Source organism: Scomber scombrus, chromosome 14, assembly GCF_963691925.1.
Source record: "Scomber scombrus chromosome 14, fScoSco1.1, whole genome shotgun sequence".
Taxonomy (NCBI): domain Eukaryota; kingdom Metazoa; phylum Chordata; class Actinopteri; order Scombriformes; family Scombridae; genus Scomber; species Scomber scombrus.
In genome coordinates this window covers 3556056-3578906 of record NC_084983.1, presented here as the reverse complement: position 1 = coordinate 3578906, position 22851 = coordinate 3556056, and the positions used below count along the sequence as shown (strand labels likewise).

The 22851-nt window shown below is 40.3% G+C and overlaps 1 protein-coding gene across 1 annotated transcript in view; it reads left to right on the top strand.

Annotated features, from left to right (window-relative positions):
• The first annotated feature begins 1138 nt into the window (after nt 1-1138).
• The window catches only part of LOC133994224 (protein turtle homolog B-like), a 141806-nt gene continuing 120093 nt past the window's right edge, over nt 1139-22851 (top strand). The window contains exon 1 of the mRNA XM_062433448.1: nt 1139-1202. Within this exon, the coding sequence (XP_062289432.1) occupies nt 1139-1202 (64 nt within the window). The remainder of the gene's footprint in view (nt 1203-22851) is intronic.

The following is a 22851-nucleotide window of genomic DNA, read 5'->3' as shown; positions in this document are numbered from 1 at the left end:
TCACACTCATTTTCAGTGTCACTGATAATCGCATATGCTACATTCAAGCGTCGGAAGAGATAGTTTGTCTTTTAAACAAGCAGAATGAGGGATTTTCTTCGCAGTTATTATACATGGCAACCACCTGTTGGATTTTGCCATCATGTGGCTGGCATTACTACCATTCTACAAACAATGAACTCATTCATTAGAGGAGGTGATTGGACTTCTTTTGTCATTGTAGCAGGCTGTTTAAGTAGCCTATTGCATTTGTAGCCCAACCACTTTCTAAAGTTACCATGTTGCTTTATAATTGATTTGATTTCTATTGATAACAATTTACCCCATTTAAAAATGTATATTACTGCCTTGCTTTCACTAGAATAGCTGTTTATGTTTTCCCCTTTCGCTCCTATATAAAACATTGTTACTGTACTTTAAAAAGTAATACAACTCATATAACTGACTTTCTAAAACAATGTTTTATTGGTTTTCAACAGAAATAAATTAGATATTTGCCATCATATCAGTAACACATAGGTAATAAATACATACAAAAATAAAAATAGTGCATATAATATACACATTATTGATTAATGTAGCCATATACAATAGTCACATTAACTTACATATAATAGAATTGACTTTGGTAGTAGTTCAATCCGTTAAGAGTGAAAAAAGCTCATAATGAGCACGCAGTCCTCTTTTATAGCTGCCGGAAAAACTTGATCTTGTTTCTCTGAAGTGAACACTGTAACCTCCTATTATTCTAATATCTCATGAACGCCTCACTGCGGCGGGGAAACCGACAGCGTGTGTAACCAATCCCCGTCCGCACGCCTCCCACGTCCATCAATGAGTGCAGTGCGGAGGCGGGACCGCAGTTATCTAAAGGCTCGCACTCGGTTTCACAGCGTCGTTTGCTCTCGTCCCATTGGCGCAGGTAGATCCGTCTCAGGATGCGAGAGGAGCGCGGAGGAGAGGGGCAGAGAGAGGGGAACGCGCCGATGGAAAAGTGTCCAGGGCTCGGTTAACAAAAAAAAAAACAAGGATACCGGCCGCCTTCAAGTCTGTCCTGGGGCCAACTCGGCGATGAGAGATTCACCGAAAGGGGCACTTTGAGATATGAAGAGGTTTTTTCGTGGTTGGCAATAGTACTATGATTTGGTATGTGGCCACTTTGATAGCAAGTGTATTCAGCACCCGAGGAACGGCCGCTCAAGGTGAGTCGAAGTGCAGGATATGCAAGTTTGAACCTTCTAGAAAAAACAAATATTATCCCGCTTTGCTGTTTGCTAACTTTTAACATGTCGCTAGTATGTTTAAAAAATGTCACACTTTAACGTCATGAAGTTCATACGTGTGTTCATCACCGGCACTACACCTGAGAGCAGCCGGTCCGGTTCACCGAGTAATGCAATACAACGCAGCTTCACCGTGGAGGATACATGGAGCTCTTTTCTGTTATTTTTCTGTTTTTAAAACTGCGTATTCCTGCTCTAATACATCATGGAGATACGTGTTTTTCAATGATAAATTACACTATGTGAGTCGTGACGTGTTGGGCTTCAGAGTGATGGATACTGCAGCTTATTTAGGTTGACATATTCTTCCCAAGGCGCATGAGTTTGCTCCCCGGAGCTGCGGGGCATGTTGCGGGTAGAGCCGCTGGACTGCTGCAGCAGCAGCAGCAGCAGCAGCAGCACCGGCGGCTTCCACTGAGCCTGTCCTGCTGTTTCTGGAATATGTGGAGGCAAATGTGATTAGTATGGTGCGCTGGTGTAGATGTCATTAAAATGCTATGAGTGGATTAACCTCTTCGTCCCTGCTGATGAAGTCCGCTAGAGGGAGCTCTTTCTGAAGGTGAATTTAAACAGCTCCCAGCACTTTGAGGCTTATTATCAGTCAGTCAGGTGTTGGTGCAACTTTTTTTTAACACTAGTATGATGACTTCACAAGAGCTTTAAATCTGTTTAATAAATGTATTGGCTCGCTTGTTGATATCAGCAGAAAGTGCAGAGGGACAGGATGGTTTCATTGTAAAAAGATGGTTCAGCAGCTGACCCTGACCTCTGACCTCTGGATGTCCTGCAGAGAGGTGATGGAGAAAAGAGATTCTCCTTTGGTTTGGTGTTGTTGCAAAGATGAGACAAAGCAAAAGCCATTTGTGTGGAATTTGAGGCAAGACCTCCGGTGGCCGTGGCTCAGGAGGTTGGTGGTTTGATCCCGGGCTCCTCCTGTTGACATATTGATGTGTCCTTGGGCGAGATACTTCAAATTGCACCAACAGTGTATGAGTGTGTGTGAATGTTAGATTACTACTGATAAGCAGGTTGGCTAACCCTAACCCTAACCCTAACCCTGCATGGCACCCCCTGTCATCAGTGTTTGAATGTGCGTGAATGGGTGAGTGTGACATGTACAGTAGTGGCACTTTGAGTGGTCAAAAGACTAGAAAAGCTATATAAGTACAGTCCATTTACTATTTGCCATTTATCTCTGTAAATAAGGGTCAAGTTAAAATGTTACGAAATGAATATTTCCTCGATTCACTAATTATTTTTCTGTAAAATGTCAAAAAAGTTTTTAAAAATGCATCAATTGACAGTCAGATTGCTTGTTTTGTCAAATCAACAGTACAATACCTAAAGATATGAAGTTTACTATCATAAAACTCACTTCATTTAAAACAATTTTTTGTCAGTAGACTGGTGTGTGTATTATGTGTTCTAGTTAGTTTAGTAGTTAGTTAGTAATCATTACTCTTTTATTTTATTCTTTTATGAGCATGACCTTCTTTCTTTTTTTCTTATGGTACCATAAGGATTGCTTTCAATTTTGTTGTACATATACTATGACAATAAACACTATTCTATTCTATTCTATTCTATTCTATCCTATTCTATCCTATCCTATTCTATTCTAAGTGCTTAAACTCCAGTTGTAAATTACGTCATCTTGTCTTAGATCCACATGTAACGACTCACACAAGACAGTGTGTGTGTGTGTGTGTGTGTGTGTGTGTGTGTGTGTGTGTGTGTGTGTGTGTGTTTTTTTGTGAGTTACTCTCACACTGATGACGACAGGGAGACGTGGTGAGCAAATACAGCTGCAGCAGCATCGCACTTTACTCAAAAAAAAAAAATGGAATCCCTTCTACTTTCACCTCCCTCCCCTCCTCTCTTTCCCCTCCCTTCCACACATTTTCCAGACAGTAGAGATGGAGGCAATCGGGACAGCATCTGCGCCTCAGCATCACGATTAGCCGATAACAGAAAGGATCACTCGACCAAGAAAACAAAGCATCTCGTCAACCGCCCCGTGTTCAACTTCTCACACCGACTCCCTCTGCCTGCTTCATATCTGTTTATTTTTGTCATGACATCCCTCCCGGCGTGTGGCTCAACTCGACCGGCACGGCTGGCCAACGCTTAAACGTAACGTTCCGCCTAAAGAGGATACACTTAAGCGTCGTTCGCCAGAGAAAAGGAGACTTGGGAGGGGGGGGAGACGTCGTTAAGCGGCTTCCCTCCTCTCTGCCGGGGGGCGGGTGGGGACGAGCGGGAAACTTGGCAGAAAAATGAGCGGCGACTTTGTTGGACGGCGGGGAGGAGGTGCTGCGATCTGTGCTGTCCGTCCAGGTCCTGGTTGGTTCTAATCTAAGCAAACGGACTGGAGTTGTCACATGTGTCCAGATGTGAAGTCCACTTCTCACTCTTCTTTCAAACCATCTGTCCTCCCTATCCAAATGATGTCCTTCAAATAGCATCCCTCATATTTCAGGTGTAGCTAAACTGCTGAGTCTTCTCCCTCTTTTGCTGAGTCATGTGTTTGTTTAATGGTTTTTTTTTACAGACCCCCCCCCCCCCCCATATAAAAGTATGTGTATTGCTTTTCTTCTCATATAAAATAGTGTCTTCTAGTGTCTACATCCATGTCCTCTCTTGTCCTTGTTACAGCCATGCTGGGACATGTCTCTGCTTGTTTGTGTTGTGTACAGACAGTCTCTTCAGTCAGCGTAACCGGTCCTACATATGGTTCCTGTCCCAGTGCTTTAACACATCGATGGAGCTCTCAGGGCGCTGCAGCATCCATGCGTGCACACACACACACACACACACACACACACACACACACACACACACACACACACACACACACACACACACACACACACACACACACACACACACACACAGCCCGGCAGAAGCTGCAGCATCCTTCTGGCCGAGCGCTGCTGTCTCAAGCTGGCAGCTGGCAAACGCTTCGACTTTTGCCAGTGATAACCCTGGATGCAAGCCAAGGCCGCTTCTCCTCCTCCTTCTCCTCCTCCTCCTCCTCTCACCTTGCTTCATCCCTCCCTCCCCTCCCCTCCTCGTCTGACTCAGGTCCTCTCCTCGTCTCCCCTCTCTCTCTCCGTCCTCCCGTCCTGTCGCCTCCCTCTCTCTCTCTCTCCCTGCACACTCGGGTGAACTCACTTCCCCCTCCAGGTTTCAAGTGGCCTCTCTCAGCACGGCCGGGTTAGCCGAGGGAAAGGGAACATGGTGGGTTGTGTTAATGGAGGCTCAGGGCGCGCTCCACAGCAACCGTCTGCTGCCACACACGCACACACACACACACACACACACACACACACACACTTGTTACCCTTACCCACACACACACACACACACACACACACACACACACACACACACACATACCCACCCCCTCAGGGAGCAGTGTGTCTTTAACCAGGATCTGAACATATGCCCACTAACAGGCTGTCTGTCCCACACTAAGTTGCACTAATTATGACTAAGCTGCGAGGTAAATGCCACTCGGTTGCTCGATAAATACATATGCCACAACATGCCAAGAGGGCAGGGGACTGATGGGGGGAGGAGGAGGAATGTGTGTGTTACTTGGAGGATAGCGGATAAAAACAATAAGAAAAAATATGCACAACATAGAGTGTCAGGGTCGGTAACAGCAGCCTACACAATTAGAGCTGGAACAAATAGTCGATACACAGAAAATTCATTAACTATTTTGATAATTGAATTAATGTTCAGTAATTTTATTTAAAGTATAAATGATAAAAAATGAATTCAGCTGATTAAAACATTAAATATAATGACACATTTCATAATTTTTTGATTTATTCATTTTTGGAGGGGAGAGATTTAAAGATTGTGTATCACATGATAGTAAACCGAATATCTGTCATAAAGTGTTTTTTTTTTCATGCGTTGATCAGACAAAACAATACAATGTGTTGAGAGATTAATTAGTAGATGAATTGATTAAGTGCAGCTCTAAATACTATATAATTACTGATAATATTACGTAAAGTTGGCAAACAGTCCTGTGACATCATTCTTCGAGGGCGGCTGTGACTCACGAGGTAGAGCGGGTCGTCCACTAATCAGAAGATCGTTGGTTCGATTCCCGGCTCCTCCAGTCCACATGTAGATGTGTTCTACCCCAAATTGCTACAACAGCGTATGAATGTGTGTGTGTGAATGGGTGAATGTGACATGTAGTGTGAACGTGCTTTTAGTGGTCAAAAGACTAGAAAAGAGATATATAAGTACAGTCCATTTACCAGTCTTCTCTGCTGCTGATGTGAGGAGCTGCTTGGTATCAAAGTCTACATGAATTCAGCTGATTTTAACATACAGTATGCGAGTAATGAGGCTCAACGGTTACATACATCAACGTCTCGTTTCCAAGTGCATGTTCAACAGGTATCTCACTATCTCAACATCGTTTTTGGCTTCAGACGAGAAGTTTTCGCCATTTTATCCATTGTCATTTTTATTTTATTTTAAAGACTGGATAAAATGAAATCATTGAAGGGTGGGAAAAGCCAACCTCATCACAGAGGATCCCTCCCACCCACCCTGCACAAGTCCTTCCATTGACTACCATCAGGCCGCTGTTATATTCTAATAAGTTATTTATGCTGTATGTTTTATTGTTATGAGCGCTGAGTCACGTCCGATAAAGAATCTGAATCTGAAGAGGTGAAGAGCAGTGAAATGAGCTGCATTGTTTTATCGTGTGTGTGTGTGTGTGTGTGTGTGTGTGTGTGGTTGCCATGGTCACCCAAACAAAACGATCAAGATCAGCACTTTGGACAGAGACGATGACACACTGTTGGGAAACAGCAGGGCGTTATAAAAGGCTGATGTATTGATAGTGTTTAAAGTGAAGCTACACAAGCCTCCAGATAACAATTTAAAATCTTTGTCATGTTGAAAGGTGGTTGATCTGTTTTTATATTGCGGAGATTTCTGAATGTTACAGACAGGTGTTACATCTAATGTTATATATTTGTGTTGATCCTCTCAGCTGAGAGGAAAAGTGTCATATTTACTCCTGTGAGCAGCTCTGCAGGTGAGGATGATGAGGTGATTGGATCTTGAATGCTTATCTGTGGATGTGTTTTTAGCTGTGACTGATTACACTCTGATCCTCCAGGGCTTCAGCGTATCATTAAAGCCTCCTGTTTGTTTGACTGAGACGAGATTCCGAAGCCGCACGGAACTTTTTGAACTTGTCTCTGCGATTCCACGTTGCTTCGTCTCCCGAGTCGGATGCCGAGCGTGTGCAATGTGTATTTTTGGATAAACTGTGTGTGTGTGTGAGTGTGTGTGTGTGTGTGTGTGTGTAAACGGCGCTGGCAAAAGAGCACTGGAGCCTAATTAATTTTATTTCCAGAAACTTTTGCGAGTATCTGTGTGTGTGTGTGTGTGTGTGTGTGTGTGTGTGTGTGTGTGTGTGTGTGTGTGTGTGTGTTTTGATGATCCCTGCAGTATGATCATTTAATGAGTGTTCACTGTAAGTGGGTGGCTGCTGCTTGGCAAAAAGAAAGCTGCTGACCAAGAAAAGGGAGACTGGTGTATGGTTGACAGCGTGGATTTAAATCCTGTGGGTGTTTAAAGTTGTCTGACCTGCTGTGTGTGTGTGTGTGTATGTGTGTGTGTGTGTGTGTGTGTGTGTGTGTGTGCGCTGTGGCAGGAGGTATATGTACATGTCCCATTGTCACGTGAACTTGATACCTCAGGAATGTCTGGAGGGAATTTCATTACATTTGGCACAAACGACCACTTCAACTCAAGGATGAACTGATTAGAACTTTATGGCCATAACTCGATGGTTCCCACGGAGCCTTAAAAAGTCTTCTAATATCTTAAATTTAATTTTTGAAATTTAAGGTCTAAAAATATAGGAGTTAAAGCATTATATTTGATCTGAGCATAATTATATTTGTTCAGTTTATGTTGTTTATCATTATTATACATATTTTCTGATTCTTTTATATAACCAAACTACCCTGAACTCAAACACATAAAATGTCTAATAGGATAAAATGATGAATTGATTTTATATGCAAATAGTCTGAAATAGTGAAGACAAAATGTTTCTCAGTGGAAATTATTGACTGGAATCACACGTGTCATTTCTTCAGAAAATACACGTAGTAGATAAGTCTTCTCTGCAAATAATATCTGAGTCTGGACTGACATGGATTTTAATGCAACTTGACTGCTTGGTGGAGTCGTACAGTTATTGATCTGATACCAATCACTGCTGTTAATTATTAAATGACTCGACATATTCCAACACACAAATTCTCCTAATTCCACCTGATCACTGACTTGTTTCCACCATCCCACCATGATGTCATGCTGATCTGCCCCGTATGTTAAAGCAGAGTAGGATGACCTGCACTCAACCACGTGGCTTTAGATGACATGACATTTACTGTCCTGGATTGAGACATCTTGTCCTCCTCATAGTGATTTTTTACTGACTGTATGTCTAAAATATCCAAGATAAAAATAGACTATTATAAAACATGAAAATGTGAGAACAGTCATTAGTGCAAACAACATTAAAATCAAGCTTCTTGGTTATGTAATGGTGCAGTAAATGGAGCAGGAGTTGCCTCATTCTCTGTTTGTCTGTCATTAAAGCACAATGTTTTCTCAGTCTGGGAAGTATCAGACTTAAATATCACACTACTCGATGAATTACATTTTAAAAAATGGATTACAATATTCCTGAAAATGCCGTAATTAAGTTCAAGTTCCATAATAGTTTTATTAATGTTAATAAATATTTGCTGCAAGAAATAAATGAACAGGCTTCTAGTCATCACAAATCTCACTCTGTGTTCCATGTTCATTTCAGGAGGCGCATTCTTTAGTTCAACTTTCATGTCATATTTATCATTTAAATTGTATTAATTAAGATTAATCAGTTTCATAGTGGCATGGACACCATATAGACTAGCATAGAATAGACTAAAATACATTTATTGTCATTGAACAGCAACTGTACAATGAAATGTCAGTGCTTCCCCTTTCAGTAGCTTATAAAAGAACAAGCAAACTAATAACTACCAATCAAAATGCAGGATAAAAAGATAAAAACAGAACACAACCTTGACTAGAATGTAGATTTAATGAATAAATAAATAAACAAATGAACAATACTAATAATAAATACATGTATTGCATGAAGCATGAATTGTTGCATTTTGTTATTTGGGATTGTCTCATTCACTATTTGTATCACTACAACCACGACATCATGTTACCTTATTTATCTCCAACACTTTTATATGTGTAAACTAAACCCAGTAGGATGTCAGTTCTTCAGGCTGCCTTATGATTGGTTAGAAACAGCTTTGTTTCTGTGAAGGGATTTGATGTTTCTATTTTTCTGTTGGCTTTATATCATGTGATTATTTGTAAGAAAGTGAAATATGTCACTCTTTGTCTGGACTGTATTTAAATCTCTGTCCTTTTTTAGGACAGTTGATCAAATGGAATCAGTTGAAGTTGGTACAGTTCATACTGTATGTGTGTTACAGTATAATCTGCTGTGGACGCTTTGTGCTCCGTGCACAGGGGGAAGCCTTCACTCCCGCTGAGCGTAATAAAAAGTAGCACTCCTGCCGCCCGGAGCAAACGGCACACTTCATAAAAGTCACCAACCTTTAGATGTCAATCATCCTGCTATTTGGGCCAAGGAGCAGCGACTGGCGGCTGCCGTCAGCCCCCCCCCGAGCCCCCGGCAGCCTCCATTTTGGTTCAGTGAACTAGTCCGCGCTCGGCTGGATGAATTGATGGAAAAGATTATCAAGAGATGCTGCATGTGTAGTTTGAGATCACTGCCAATGATGTAGGAGCTATGTACAGTGTCAGTATGTTTGCTATTTCAGTCCCATCAACCCAGAGACACGGCAGAAACACACACACACACTGCTCAGAGATTTACCACACTACTGTGTTCAGTATACACGCTCTGAAATTCATTTTCCAAAATTGGGTGGATTTCCCTGCTTTAATGCTTCACATAGAGGGGATTTTACTTTGCTGGGGGGACCTCTAGGTCTTTTACGCTGTCCTATTCTTACCTCAGATTGCATTTTGTCGCTCTCCTTCAATTTAAAGTATTCTCTGAGCATTATTATATATTTCAGAGTCATCATGTTCCGTGCCGCCTGCCTGAGTCTGCCTCATGCCTTCTCTTCAAGGCTGCTGTATAATAAACGTCTGAGTGGTCACTTAAAGTTGGTGTTTTGTAACATCAGTTGATAAAAGGTTCAGCAGCGTACTTTTTTCCAATAAAAAAAGCTCATTTCACTGTTGTTAAATCGGAGCCACGGTTATATTCTGAGCCAGTTAGACTAAAACTTGTCTTTGGACATCTGCTTCACTTCAATAGCCGTTAGCTGTGTGAGGATCCTGAGGATTAACATTGTTAATGATGATGAACGATGACATCACTGGCACTGCTGTTTGCATGAGTCTCTTCAAGTTCTGAGCAGGTTCCACTTCAGATGATGTAGATTTCTGCATGTTTGTATGTCTTCAAGTTAATATCACTGCAAGTTTGTGTATAGTGAGAGATGCAGCAGCAGAGGAGCCCCAGCTTGTAGACTTGTAGAGAGCGGGACAGAGTGTGTTGTCCAGGGTGGAAGTGGGACAGTATGATTATTATGATAATAGTACATGGTATAAGTAGCTAAATAACAGAATAAAAACAATATAAAAAATCAAGTAAAATACAATTAAAAGTAGATTTTCTGGTTTCATTTGAGAAAGAAATCATCTCTTATTTCATTGGATTGGATTCTCTGTCCTAAGTTCTTTCTTAAGTTCTCCTGTTCCTCAGTGGATACAATGAGTACGTTACATAAAACACGTATGCAACTATCCACAGGAGAAAATACTAAACTAATTACTAAATTACGCAAAATTGCACTAATAAAACAAATATTTATATATATGCATTAATAGTAATAATACATTCCAAAAAAAGTGCCAAAAATAGGCCTGTGTATATGCTTTTAGGAGTGACTGGATAACACGACTCAACAACCATTCTACTATTAACTTTGAAATTGGTCTCTTAAGTAATAAGCTTGCAATAGTTTTATAGCTCAGAAACTGTAAAGACAGCTGATTTTGCCTCTCAGTTAGTAGCTGTGAATGTCTGCACCATCACTCAGCGTCATCTGGTTGTCACTCAAGTCTCTGCAGGGGAGGACGGGGTCTTTTCTCCAGCACTGTCTCCCTGTGTTACTTCAATTATATATATCACTCTGACAGAAGAGTGTGTGGGTCCTCTGGTGAAGCTCAGCATAGATAAAGACATTTATGTTCTGTAGTTGTCTATGTGCTCACATAAAGACAACCGCTGTGTTTTATCCCAAAACTTCTAGCTCCCTCAAAGCTACTCCTCTGATCTGCAAGAGACTAAAATAGATCACGGTAGTTAGAGATACGTGTGTGTGTGTGTGTGTGTGTGTGTGTATGTGTGTATGTGTGTATGTGTGTGTGGGGCATATTGATCACCATCAAGTGTTTGACTTGGAGCACCCTCGCAGCACAGCACTTTCAGGAAGGTGTTGCTTTCCACTGTGTGTGTGTGTGTGTGTGTGTGTGTGTGTGTGTGTGTGTGTGTGTATCTGTGTGTGTGTGTTGTGAATATACTGTACCAGTGAACTTTAGCTGACTCATCTTAAAGCCGTCCAGCTAGTAATTGCTGGAGCCCCTCTGCTGCAGTCAGGGCACAAAGAAGGAGCACCTCATCAAAACATTGTCCAGTTGTATTGATGTCTCGCTGTGCCTCTGTGGAGGGAGTATTGAACACCCTGGTTTAGTGGAATTCCTTTGATTAGTGATGGACTGTAAGTCAGAGCAAAGTGATGCTTCACTGTTGTTTTTAGTGGCCATGTTTCTGTTAAGGGGTGCTTCACTGTGATTTAATAAATCAGCGGAATAGAAACAAATCCTATAAAACAAGTGTCTAAATGCTAATGCAAGTATGCTCCCAATGGGCCTCATTCACAAACCGTTGCATATGCAACAATCTGTGCTTAAACTGTGTGTATGAATGTTTTAAGCACAATCTCAGGATTGTATATTGTCCCACTATGTTCTTAATCTGTGAACAAATGAAGAACTGTCTCAGACCATGTGTACACACTAATAATAAATGTCTTTTAATAATATAGTGGATGTAATCCATAAACCATCATCATAGATGTAATCAAATTATTTTGAGCCTGACCAATACTAGATTTTAGCAGCTGATGCCGATTCCAATACTATAATAATAATAATATAAAAAACAGATATGGATATATTGGTTAATAATATTATATATATATAGAATATATACATAAACACAGGGATTGTGGTCATCAAACACTTGTGACAATGATATGTAATGGAGGCCGTGATAATTTACAGTTTAACAATAAACTTTATTGTACAAAATGACAGCATATATATTAAACTTGAATTAATAAAAAGGATTAAATATACATAAAATGCAGCCTAGTAGTTTAGTGATGTACAGTGTGGTAGTGGTGCAACAGGATGTATCCAGGATTCACAATCAGTCTCCAAAAAACGATCAACATAGTACCAGCCAAATCTGCCTTTTGTCACTTCTACTTCTGAAACTGTTGTCTGCATTTCACTAGCAGTAAAGTTTTTCTACATTTTTACCACACACTCTTTATAATGATTGACATTTCTCTCCACTGCTGCACCGCTCCAAAAGAACTTTCCTTATATAGAGAAATAGAGGAGTGGTAGTATGCTAATTACTGACAACTGACATGTGCCTGTCAATTTGTAGTGATTCTCATCCACTAACATCAAAAACAACCAAATTGGCCGGTGTACATGTTTCATAATTCAAGATTCAAGACAACTTTATTAATCCCTTGGAGGGCAATTCATTTGACAGCTCGCACCACAACATACTCGTACACATAAATAACAAGATAAAAACACAGAAGTAAGAAGAAGAGTTGGCAGCTGTGTGCAAAAGTGCAAATGCAAAAGTGCAAAAATCAGTGTGCAAAGTCAGCAGGCCCTAGTCCAATGAATAGTTCATTGAGAGGTAGCCTATACAAGCGTCAAATGATACAAAATGCACCACAGTATCCAACTGCACACTGCAATAACAAACAGATACAACTGGACCTCATAAAGATTTGTTCAGCAGTCGGACAGCAGAGGGGATAAAGGACTTGGAAAGTCGGTTACCCTTACATGCGGGTTGGGCATAGCGACGCCCTGAAGGCAATAATGAAAATTCACTTCTTAAGATAAGTTTCAATCCATTCAATAGTTGTCCATACATTTGACTCATAACCATGACTATCCCTCGAGTCACGTCACTTGCATGGCTAATAAAAAAACAGAGCAGATGGTGATTTCATAGAACAGACTTCACATTTTTTTTTATTTAGTCTGTGCACAGTTGTCAGTGTTGATTGATAGAAAAGTCCCTGAGGATGATGTCTGTAGTTGCATCACTGTAGGTGCTTCTGTCTACCCACAGATATGACTGCTACACTGTTCATGATAGCCTGCAGTTCTGTTCCTTGTTATAGACAGACAGGCGCGGACATAAGAACCCTTTCATTAGAGGTATTTTGGTAGGTTTGTATTCCTGGTGGCATATGGTGGTGTCAGGGCTGCTCTTAATAGCATCACAGTGCAAACACAATGTGAAAGCATAAAAATCAAAGCCCATAATAACAGCTTGATAATGATAGTCCTCCCCAGGTATGGCAGCACTTTTTTTCTAAAGATCATGGACAACCCAGACATGTACTGTAGATGGTGCAGTCATTATGCATACTTCTTATAGCAGTCAATTATTGCTGCAACTTGATTAATGATAATACATTTATTTAGAAAACAATGTTACAAAGTGCTTTCCATGAAATTAAGTAAAACATATAACAAGCTAAATTGATAGTTCTGATAAAAAACAATCAGGCAAATAAAATTATAAAACATTAAATCATAAAATAGTAAAACCAACAATAGTCAAAACCATGAAATAGAGATAAAATATAGGATTAAAAACACAAAAAGGAGGAAGGATGCAGTCAATAAAACTATGAAAAGTGAGTTTTAAGAAGTGATTTAAAAGATGATACTCAGGCAGCGAGTTTCATAATTGAGGGGCCCACACAGAGAAGACCAGCCCCCCCCCTGAATCTGCTGATTATTTGAATCAGTTGTTGGAAAATTCCTTCAAATAGTCTTTAAATAGCTTTTTTTTTATGGACCAACAATCTAAACCAAAAGATATTCAGTTTTCTATAATGTAATAAGAAAAGCAGAAAGTTGTGGAATATGAGAAGCTGGAACATGAAGGTATTTTTGCTTGAAAAATGACGATTACACGCTGATTAAAATGCTTGGTTTAATAATTACTTCTTTGTTGATCGACTAATTGATTAAACAACTAATGGTTTCAGCTCTGAAATAAATGTGTAATTTAAGCCTCAGTGTACCAGCGGTGATAGTTCTCAGCTTTACTAATGAGAATTAGATTTGAAGCGTTCCTCAGTCAGAAAACATAACTCGTCTTCAATTTCGGGTTTTTTTAAAACTGCAGAACTGCTGAATTTGATGCATCTCGCTCTGCGGCACACAAATCATCTCTATCCAATGAAGTTCAAATCAATCCCCTGCCCGCTCTCTCTCTTTATATGCCGGGGTTTCAAGCAGCTGACAGCAGAAATGATGAAGTTAATCAGACCAACGGGCAAAACACCCTGCGCCTTTCATTAAGCAGTCCGAGTGGATTGATTTAAACTCTGCCTGAAATCTGAGGTAAAGATACTGATACTTTTTTTGTGATCCATTTTTTATTATTCATTTGTTTATAATTTACAGGAGGGTAACGTCATTATAGTCGTGTGTGTATATATGACATACAGCAAAGTGGAAAAATCACCCCACCCCTCCACACCCCTAGTTACCCTTCCATCAACCTGTTAACCCCTGATAAGCCAGATAGCCAAACCCCATGCTACCCAGGATCCCAAGGCCCTCACACACTTAAAACACATCATAAACCAATATTACACTGACACAATGGTATTGGATAAGTTTACATCTATCATCCATGATAATATCCACAGAAATAGCCAAGCAAGTATGTAACATATATGTGTATACGAAGTATAGTCATCATCTGATTTTTCCTCCTCGACCTCAGCAGTTTGTTGCTGTAGAGGGTCTGGCCCTGGTACAGGAGGAACCACGTTTGGAAAGAATGTGTCAGTGGTTCGTTTTGCCATTGTTGAACATGGGAAGAGCTGTGACGTTAAAGTCCGTGTTAAGTCAATTAATTGATTTACTTCTAAACATATTATACATGTTGGAAAATGGTTACAGAAAACATGTGGAAAGTCTGATAACTATGCAGTACTGAATTGTGGAGATTGAGCCTTAAACTGTTTCTCACCCTCTCATTTTTCCTGATTTTTTTCCCGAGGACGCAATGACAGGGAGACACTGACATTGTAGATGACTAATCACTCCTGGACCACCGGAGTTAGAGATGTTACTCCTCTTTTTTTGAAGTTGTAGGAGGAGAAAGAATATCTTTTGTCAGGTTGAATTTTTTCCTGGTATGTCCTGTGGACCACAGGCGACATTAGCACATCGTTCACAGCTGCGTGGGGGCTTTGCAGTTGGGCATATGGATAGACAGATGTACATGCTAACAAAGTCCCCAATGGGCAGAGAAAGCTTCATTCCAGTCAGTGACTAGGAGGGGGGGACCGTGAAGGACACAGTTCAGGGGTACCATTACAATTCTTGCCTGGGCTGTAATCCAAACTACCATGTGGTTCAGACCAGTTTATAACGGTGGAGTTGAGGAGCCTGGTGTGGCCACATCTCTACGTTCCATTTAAAAAAAAAGAAGCTGTGGCTGATGAAGACTTCAGGGATTGTTGGAGGCCCATTCAACCTCCAACAATCCCTGACATCTCACAGCAGGTCTGGGGTCTCTCAGGAGGCTTGTCACATCCTCCGGTCTCGTTACCTTACTATTATGACATGGCAATAAACCTCCGAAGTGATCCTGACGTTGTTTATAGACGGCGGTAAGGCCTCCCACCTCCTGTTTGCGTCTGCAGTCAAATTCCAGCAAAGAGCTCAGAAAGGAACGCCGTCCCTTTCACGATCTGCTGAGAGACCCCAGTAAAAGTCCGATCGATGCTTTGTGTCCACAGCACAGTGCGTCTTTACTGCTGTGCTCACCCAATGTCACTTTATAGACACGGAGACATGTGGACTGCAGCGTCTGGCAGTGGAAGCAGTAAGATGGATGAAGTATACGTGGCTCACTTGCAGCTGAAAAAAAAGTGCGATTCTCCTTCCTAAAAATCAACGTATCTGAAATATGATTCATGCCGTTTTCATTTGAAGGTGTTTTTTAGTACAGCGGTGTGGCTTCCTGCTCTCGTCCTGTTCTGTATACTTTCTCTGAATACTGTACTCCATTACCCTCCCCCCTCCTCTCCTCCCTTCCCCTCCATCCTGAGCTGGCCAGCTTCCTCCCCGGTCTCATTTTACAGCCCGGCCTACTGATGCAGCACAGTCGACTTCTCCAGACCCATTAAACATTCATTGGATAGGGCCATAAGATACCTCACCACAGCTTCAGCCGTTGCTACTCTAAATTCAGCCTCAGATCTGTGCCTCATATCCTAACCCATACAGCAGTTGATGATGATGATGATGATGAGGTAGATTCTATAGGCAAACTAACACACTCATAGAGAAGCAGTAGGAAAAAATACATGCAAAAAGACAAAGTGATTGATTGTGTGTGTGTGTGTCTGTGGCACAGTGTGTGACATCTGATCCCCTCTCTGCTGTATGGATGGATTGATACAAGTTGTAGTTGTGACCACAGATAAATGACTTGTGGTTAGCAGTGATTAGGCCCAAAAAATAAGAGCAGTTAATGGCTATTACCACGTTTCCTGTGTGAGAACACGTCAAAACACGTTCAACCGCTGAATCCAACATGTCACTATTGTATGTACAATATACAGTGCCACTCAAAAGTTTGGACGCACTTTCCCATTCACATCAATGAGAAAGTGTGTACAAACTTTTGACTGGTACTGTATACCAGCTAAAAGAATGGAAAACAAAGCAAAATAAATCTGTGTATGGTTAAATGGCATTAACTACACGGCCACACTGGGAAATAATTGCACTGGTTATCATCAGCTTGTCTGTACAGGTTAGTTTGTTGCTTTGGCAGACATTTTGTTAGCCAACTAGCATTAGCTTTCTTTGATAGGAGAGAAGCACAGTCCCAACTCAGACTTAAAAACATAATTAGTTTATGTATCTGGGTGAAGAGGTCACAGATTTCACTATATGTAATTAAAAAACAAAAAACAAAACCCGTACTTTTTTATTAAAATATCTGTATTGTCCAAAGCTGCGGTTCCCATACTTTTTTGCTAGCTGTACCTCCATCACCCTGTCAGAAAAACTGAGAAATGTACTTCTCCAATGATGCACTGAATGTTCCAAAAAGATTTTTTAAATTTTAATAATATAAAAGTGGATGTTGTTTCCCTAATGTTTTCATATAATTCAATGTTGAATTTTGATACAACTTGTATCAATCCATGTGATAAATAGTTGAAATACACTTAGCATTAGCTTCAACCACTAGGAGCTAATAGTGCTGGGCGGTATACCGGTTCACACCGAATACCGGTGTATATTTTCGTTATGATATGAATTTTTAATGAACTGCCATACCGGTGTATTTCATTACACAACGTTTGGAACGCTGCGCTGCGTGACACTGTTTCAGACCGGACCCTTTTCAGTGTTGAGCTTCCTGCCGCTCAACAAACAGCAGAAGATGTGTGCCTGCCGAGCGGGTTAAGATGATGATAGTTCACGCAACACATCCTGGTTTTTAATAATTAGTCATTAAACTTGGCATTGTCTGACACAGGCTGGAAAATGTGCACTTTTATTTACAGTTAAAAACTTTTTGCGTGTGTTTCAGCTTCTGTCAAACTAACAGAGCTGCGGTGGCTTCCAGTCTAAGCTTTCAAAATAAAACCTTTGTTATTGTGCTATTCTTATTGTCATTAACAAACAAAGTTGGGGCTGTAAATTACGGGAGATTCCCGGGACAATAGACAAATCAGGAGGGCCGCGGGAGATGAGTCTAAAATACGGGAGAAACCCTGGGAAAACGGGGGGAAAAAATACCGTCATATACCGTGAAACTGTTAGAATTTTGAAAAATACCGTGATATACATTTTTGGTCATACCACCCAGCACTAGGAGCTAATGTATTTCACACTATTTCACACATACCTGATAAATAGTTAAAATACACTTAGCATTAGCTTCAACCACTCCCAGTACTTTAAGCTATGTATCTATTTTAACCAGTTCAACAGTTAATTTAGCTATCTATTCCAACACTTAATCCATTACTTAAACTAACAACTCTTTTAGCATCTTTTTCAACTGTGTATTCATTACTTTTAGCTAACCACTTAGATTGCTGTACTTTCTAATTAGTGTTCATTTGTTCTCAATTGCAACACATTATATTTGATGGCCCAGCTGACTGAGTATATGTATATATTTATTTAAAATACTTAACATTAACATTACTTTTTCACTTAGTCGAGCTACTCTATAGACCTGCAACAACAGTTGATCAATAATTAGCTGCCAACTATTACATGAATTGGCAACTATTTTGATGAATTGAATGAATTTGAATGTCCACATTCTCTGATTCCAGCTTCTCAGATGGGAATATTTTCTGCTTGCTTTAGTCTTCTATGACAGTAAATTAAATATATCTTTGGGTTGTGATGTTGGTCTGGACAAAATAAAACATTACAAGATGTTACCTTGAGCTTTGGGAAACAGCAATTGCCATTTTTCACCATTATCTGACATTTTAAAGACCAAACAACAAATCTATTAATTGAGAAAATAACTGACAGATTCATCAATAATGAAAACAACAGTTAGTCTACAGTCTTTTCATGTAGCCCCAGGCAGAAGTACCCTGTGGGGTAGAAGTCCCCCTGGTTGGGAATCACTGATCTACAACATGCAGCTGTGTCTGCAGTTGTTTGAGCCCATGTGACCACGGCAGTATCCATGACTCTCCATCACCCCCGAGGATCAGCCTTGCTAGCCTCTAAGGCTGGTTTGCAAGGTGTCAAGTAACAACTTTACTTTAGCATACTGCTGACACGAATCATTCTTAATCTTTCCATCCAAAGGTCGTCCGGCTAAGAAACAATGCAGACACACGAGTTATCAGCGAGTAGCTCTGATGATGCCGTAAACACTTTGTAAATATCACATAGCACTTTGTTAAGGCAAGAGATGAAAGGGTAAGCTTTTTTTTGAAGGAAAGTAGAGGAGCGCTGCTCTGTTCAGAGCAGCTAGAGTGCACCGTGGACACGAGGTAAGCAGGGAATAGCTGTCAAGTCTAAATAGAGACATATAAGCAGAGCTGGCATTGTATCTCCTCTACCGCCAGGTAAAAATGTGCTTACTGTGAAATTTGGACGGCAGCACTTTGCCAACAATACAGAATGTGTCCTGCACCTGCCATGAATTATTTTTATAATCTCATCAGGGGGTGTTGTTGAGTATCTGCTGTAGATGTAACGTTGGCACTATGTCCTTTTCCTCTACTGGCCTCTTTTGTTAAATAGTGAGATATCCATTCATATATTTTTTTCTGGATGAAAACTGCAGGATCAGCAAGTCTCTTTCTACCAAGACACTCATCTGGCATGAGCTGATGCTATGACCTTGTCAGAGCAATGACAGCCACACATTACCACCTTACAAGCAGCTGCCCGAGCCATTCCTCCAACATCTAGAGGTTTAACGATGGCGAGGGGACGGCTCTGAGAAGAATAGAACCCATTAGGCTTTTTCCCTCTCTCAAATCTCCGTTGGACATTTGTTTATCGATTGTGGTTGGCAAACACAAGTCAGGTCTAAGGAGACAGATGGTGACTAATCGGAGTGATAGCTCGTATAACTGTAGAGATTTATTTCAAAGCGGGCGCTCCCCACGGTTTTTGCCAGATGTTGACTGCTCAATGCACAGGATCGACGTTCCTGGATTGTTTAAACGCCTCTTTTGATGGCAACTGCTGTTAAATTATAGGTTCAGACGCAGCAAGAGCAGAGAAAGAGACATTCATTTGGTATTGGCAATATTCAGATTATATTGTTGGGTTCTGTCATTTCAATCTGCATGTAGATCTACCTTACTGTACTCTGCATCATACACAAAAACTGCCTCGAGGCAGCTTTGTCAAGCAGAAAAAGACTGCACATGATAAAACTGGTAAAATCTGACTATAAGACACAAAAATTAAGCGATATGTTTATTAATAGATCTGCCCCAGAATTATAGAGTCTGAATGTAGAAGTCTGAGCATTAGAAATTTGGAGTGTTGCTTGTCATGTTTATATTTCTCCAGATTCTTGTATGTATAATATAGCTTCCAGCTGTTTGCCTCACAGTCATCTGTAGCTTTCATTTAGCTTAAAGGAAAGGTTCATGATTTTCAACTCTATTTTAAAACAACAAATGAACATTGATTTTTCTTGCTGTAATCATTCCTCCTGTTCATACTGACCATTAGAAGATCCCTTCATAATGCACTTACAATGCAAGTAATCGAGGACAAAATCCACAGTCCTCCTTCTGTGCTAAAATGTATTTAAAAGTTGATCTGAAGCTAATATGAAGCTTCAGCAATGACAATGAGTCAACTCAGGTCTTCTATGTTTCAACGTTACAGTATTTTTAGTTCCAAAGTTTTTGTAAATATACTTCCACCACAGCTCAACAGAGAAACACAAAGAGGGAATTAGATGCTAAAAAGACTGTAAATGTGTCAGATATCACTTGATATGACTAACTCAGACTGCTGAAGCTGAATAGAAGCTTCACATCTACTTCTTAAACCTGCAGTGCAGAACTTTTACATATAAATGAACGTCTGTTACATACAAGCTCTTGCCAAACGAGTTCACACAGTACAGATGAAGGCCATCACTGCCAGATGAATATCTCTGCATATCACATTGTACCAGAGTTTTTAATCTGGTGTCAGGTTTGACATTCCCCTGCTGGCCAGATGAATACTGGCCAGCAGGGTATCAAAACGAGTCATTTTGCGGCGGCTGTGTGACGCTCAAAACAAGTTATCCACCATTTTACAGCCGCAACAATAGTAAAAAGTAACAATAGTAAGCTATTGAGAGACTATTATGTAAGCAACCGTCAACAGTGTTTTTGTAATTACTCTTACTGCCAGTAGGGGGAGATGAAAGTCCCGTGGTCCAGCTTTTTTGTAGATTTTGCAATTTTGAAATGAATCTTTTAACATCCTGTATGAACAGTAGGAATGACTACATTGAGGAAAACATCTTTCAGTGTTCATATGGACATCTGACTGTTTTAAGACACCCTTAAAAAGACATTTTCGGACTTTAAACCTGGCAGGTGGCAGAGGTTAAATGGAGAATGAGACCGATGGAAAGTTTGTGTTAGTACATGCAATTACACAATGTAGCGTATATGCACACCCATGTCTCTGTTTTGAGGTTCGTTAGAGAAAACCTACTATTGTTAATAAGAGTGAAGTTTACCATCCTGTACTGTAGAGATATAGCTTCATTTTGTCTTTGTGTATGTGCTCTTTCCCCATACAATGTGGCCCCTGCACTATTTCAGAAAAGCTCTTAATGATTTCGCCCAGATTGAGGTTAGAAACGAGCAAAAGCAGCAACAACTCGCAGTCCACAAAGACGACAAGGCCTGCCTCAGGTCTGACCTTTAACCGTGGCCCAGCACTAAATGATTTGCTTACATTAGAGAGCTCACATTATCATGGGAAGATGCAGTGGGCGAAGCATATTAATGAGGAGGGGAAAAAGATGCTTAGACATACTGAACTTTTCTTCTAAAGTCATGTAGAGGAGGAGAGCCCTTGATTTGTATGCACAGCCAGTTCGCTGAGGAGGGTTTTTGATCAAAGCTTACACCAGGCCTCACAGTAATCTTCAGAAGCAGCCAAAAAGAACAGCCAGTGGTTTTGGCTGAAAAGAGAGGACAGCAGCTGGGCCCCAAAGTACAATCCATTAGCGCTAAGTTAGGAGTTATATAATGACACAGCTAGATTCAGAAACACTTGTAGTTATCATCTACTGATGCAGTTTGTTGTTGCTGTTTTTGCACATTGGTACATGGTGGTTAATCACAGCTGGAAGTGTTACTTTCTGCAGGAAATCTAGACGTGGTTCATTTTCTGAAAGCTCGTATTCACTGCAATTTCTCTGATTGTTCCTGTTAATAAAAGGATGAATATAGAAAATAACATTTAGTCTGCGGGGAAGCTTAGAAAATTCAAATGTGTGAAAGTGTTTAAAGATTAAAGCTTCTCTGTGAGCCTGTCATGTTTGGATTAAACATTTAAATTGCAGGGAGCGACGTCTACAAAGAGATGAATAGTGGTTCCTTTTTTAAAACAATTTCTAGTGCTGTATTCAAAGAGTAAACTGTTTGAAGTGATACAACTAGATTAGCAAATTAGCTTGAAATGTTTTAGTTTAGTTAAACACATTCAGATCACTTTTCAGACCAACTGTCTATCAAGAAGCAAGTTCGACTTCACTGAGCCTAACACTGGTGATAAATCGGCATCATGAAGCTGGTTATCTACTGGTTTCCAATCCAGCTATGCTTGTTTGAAAGAGGTTTTTAACTATGAGTGACATCATTGTAATCATGAGTGGAGTACTTCAACCTTGGTTGATAAGCAGGTGAAACAGTAGGGATAATATCCACATGTTGAAAGTTAGACTATAATAAAAGGCTTCTAGTGAGAATATAAAGCTATAAATAAATGTAGGACTTTATTCCATTGGCCTTTTTAAATTACAGTTGGCATTTTCACCATGTCTGGAGAGAGTGGCATTTGGTCTCATGATGAACAGAGTTCAAAGTAAAGTCAGACTGTTTCTGCTGCCGGGAGAGACTACAGACAGTTTAAGCAATTAAAGACCTTAATAACAAAATGAATGTCTGTCCATCTAACTGAAGTTTATAATTTGATGTGGATTTTTTCTAAGACGCAGCAGTGGGTATGCTTTTATTTACAGTTATTGTATTGAGCCTTAATAATTTGATACACAGTAGTGTTATGTGATGCTGAGCTGCAGTGATTGAAAAAGAGCAAAATGATCAACATTGTTAATGATCCTGTTTAAACAAATAACACTTTGTTCACATGCAAGTATAATCACCATTACTTAGACTGTCAGTGTGGTTAAATCTGCATAGTGAGAAGCTTAATTACAAAAACTGGATCCTGTATGAACGATGACCTGACTTTTCCAGTGAGCGGATTGGTCCAATCATGTTTTAATTAGATCCTCTCAGGGCATTCAAATACTGTCGACATATAAATGATTCAACTTATGAATTTTGTTAAAGCC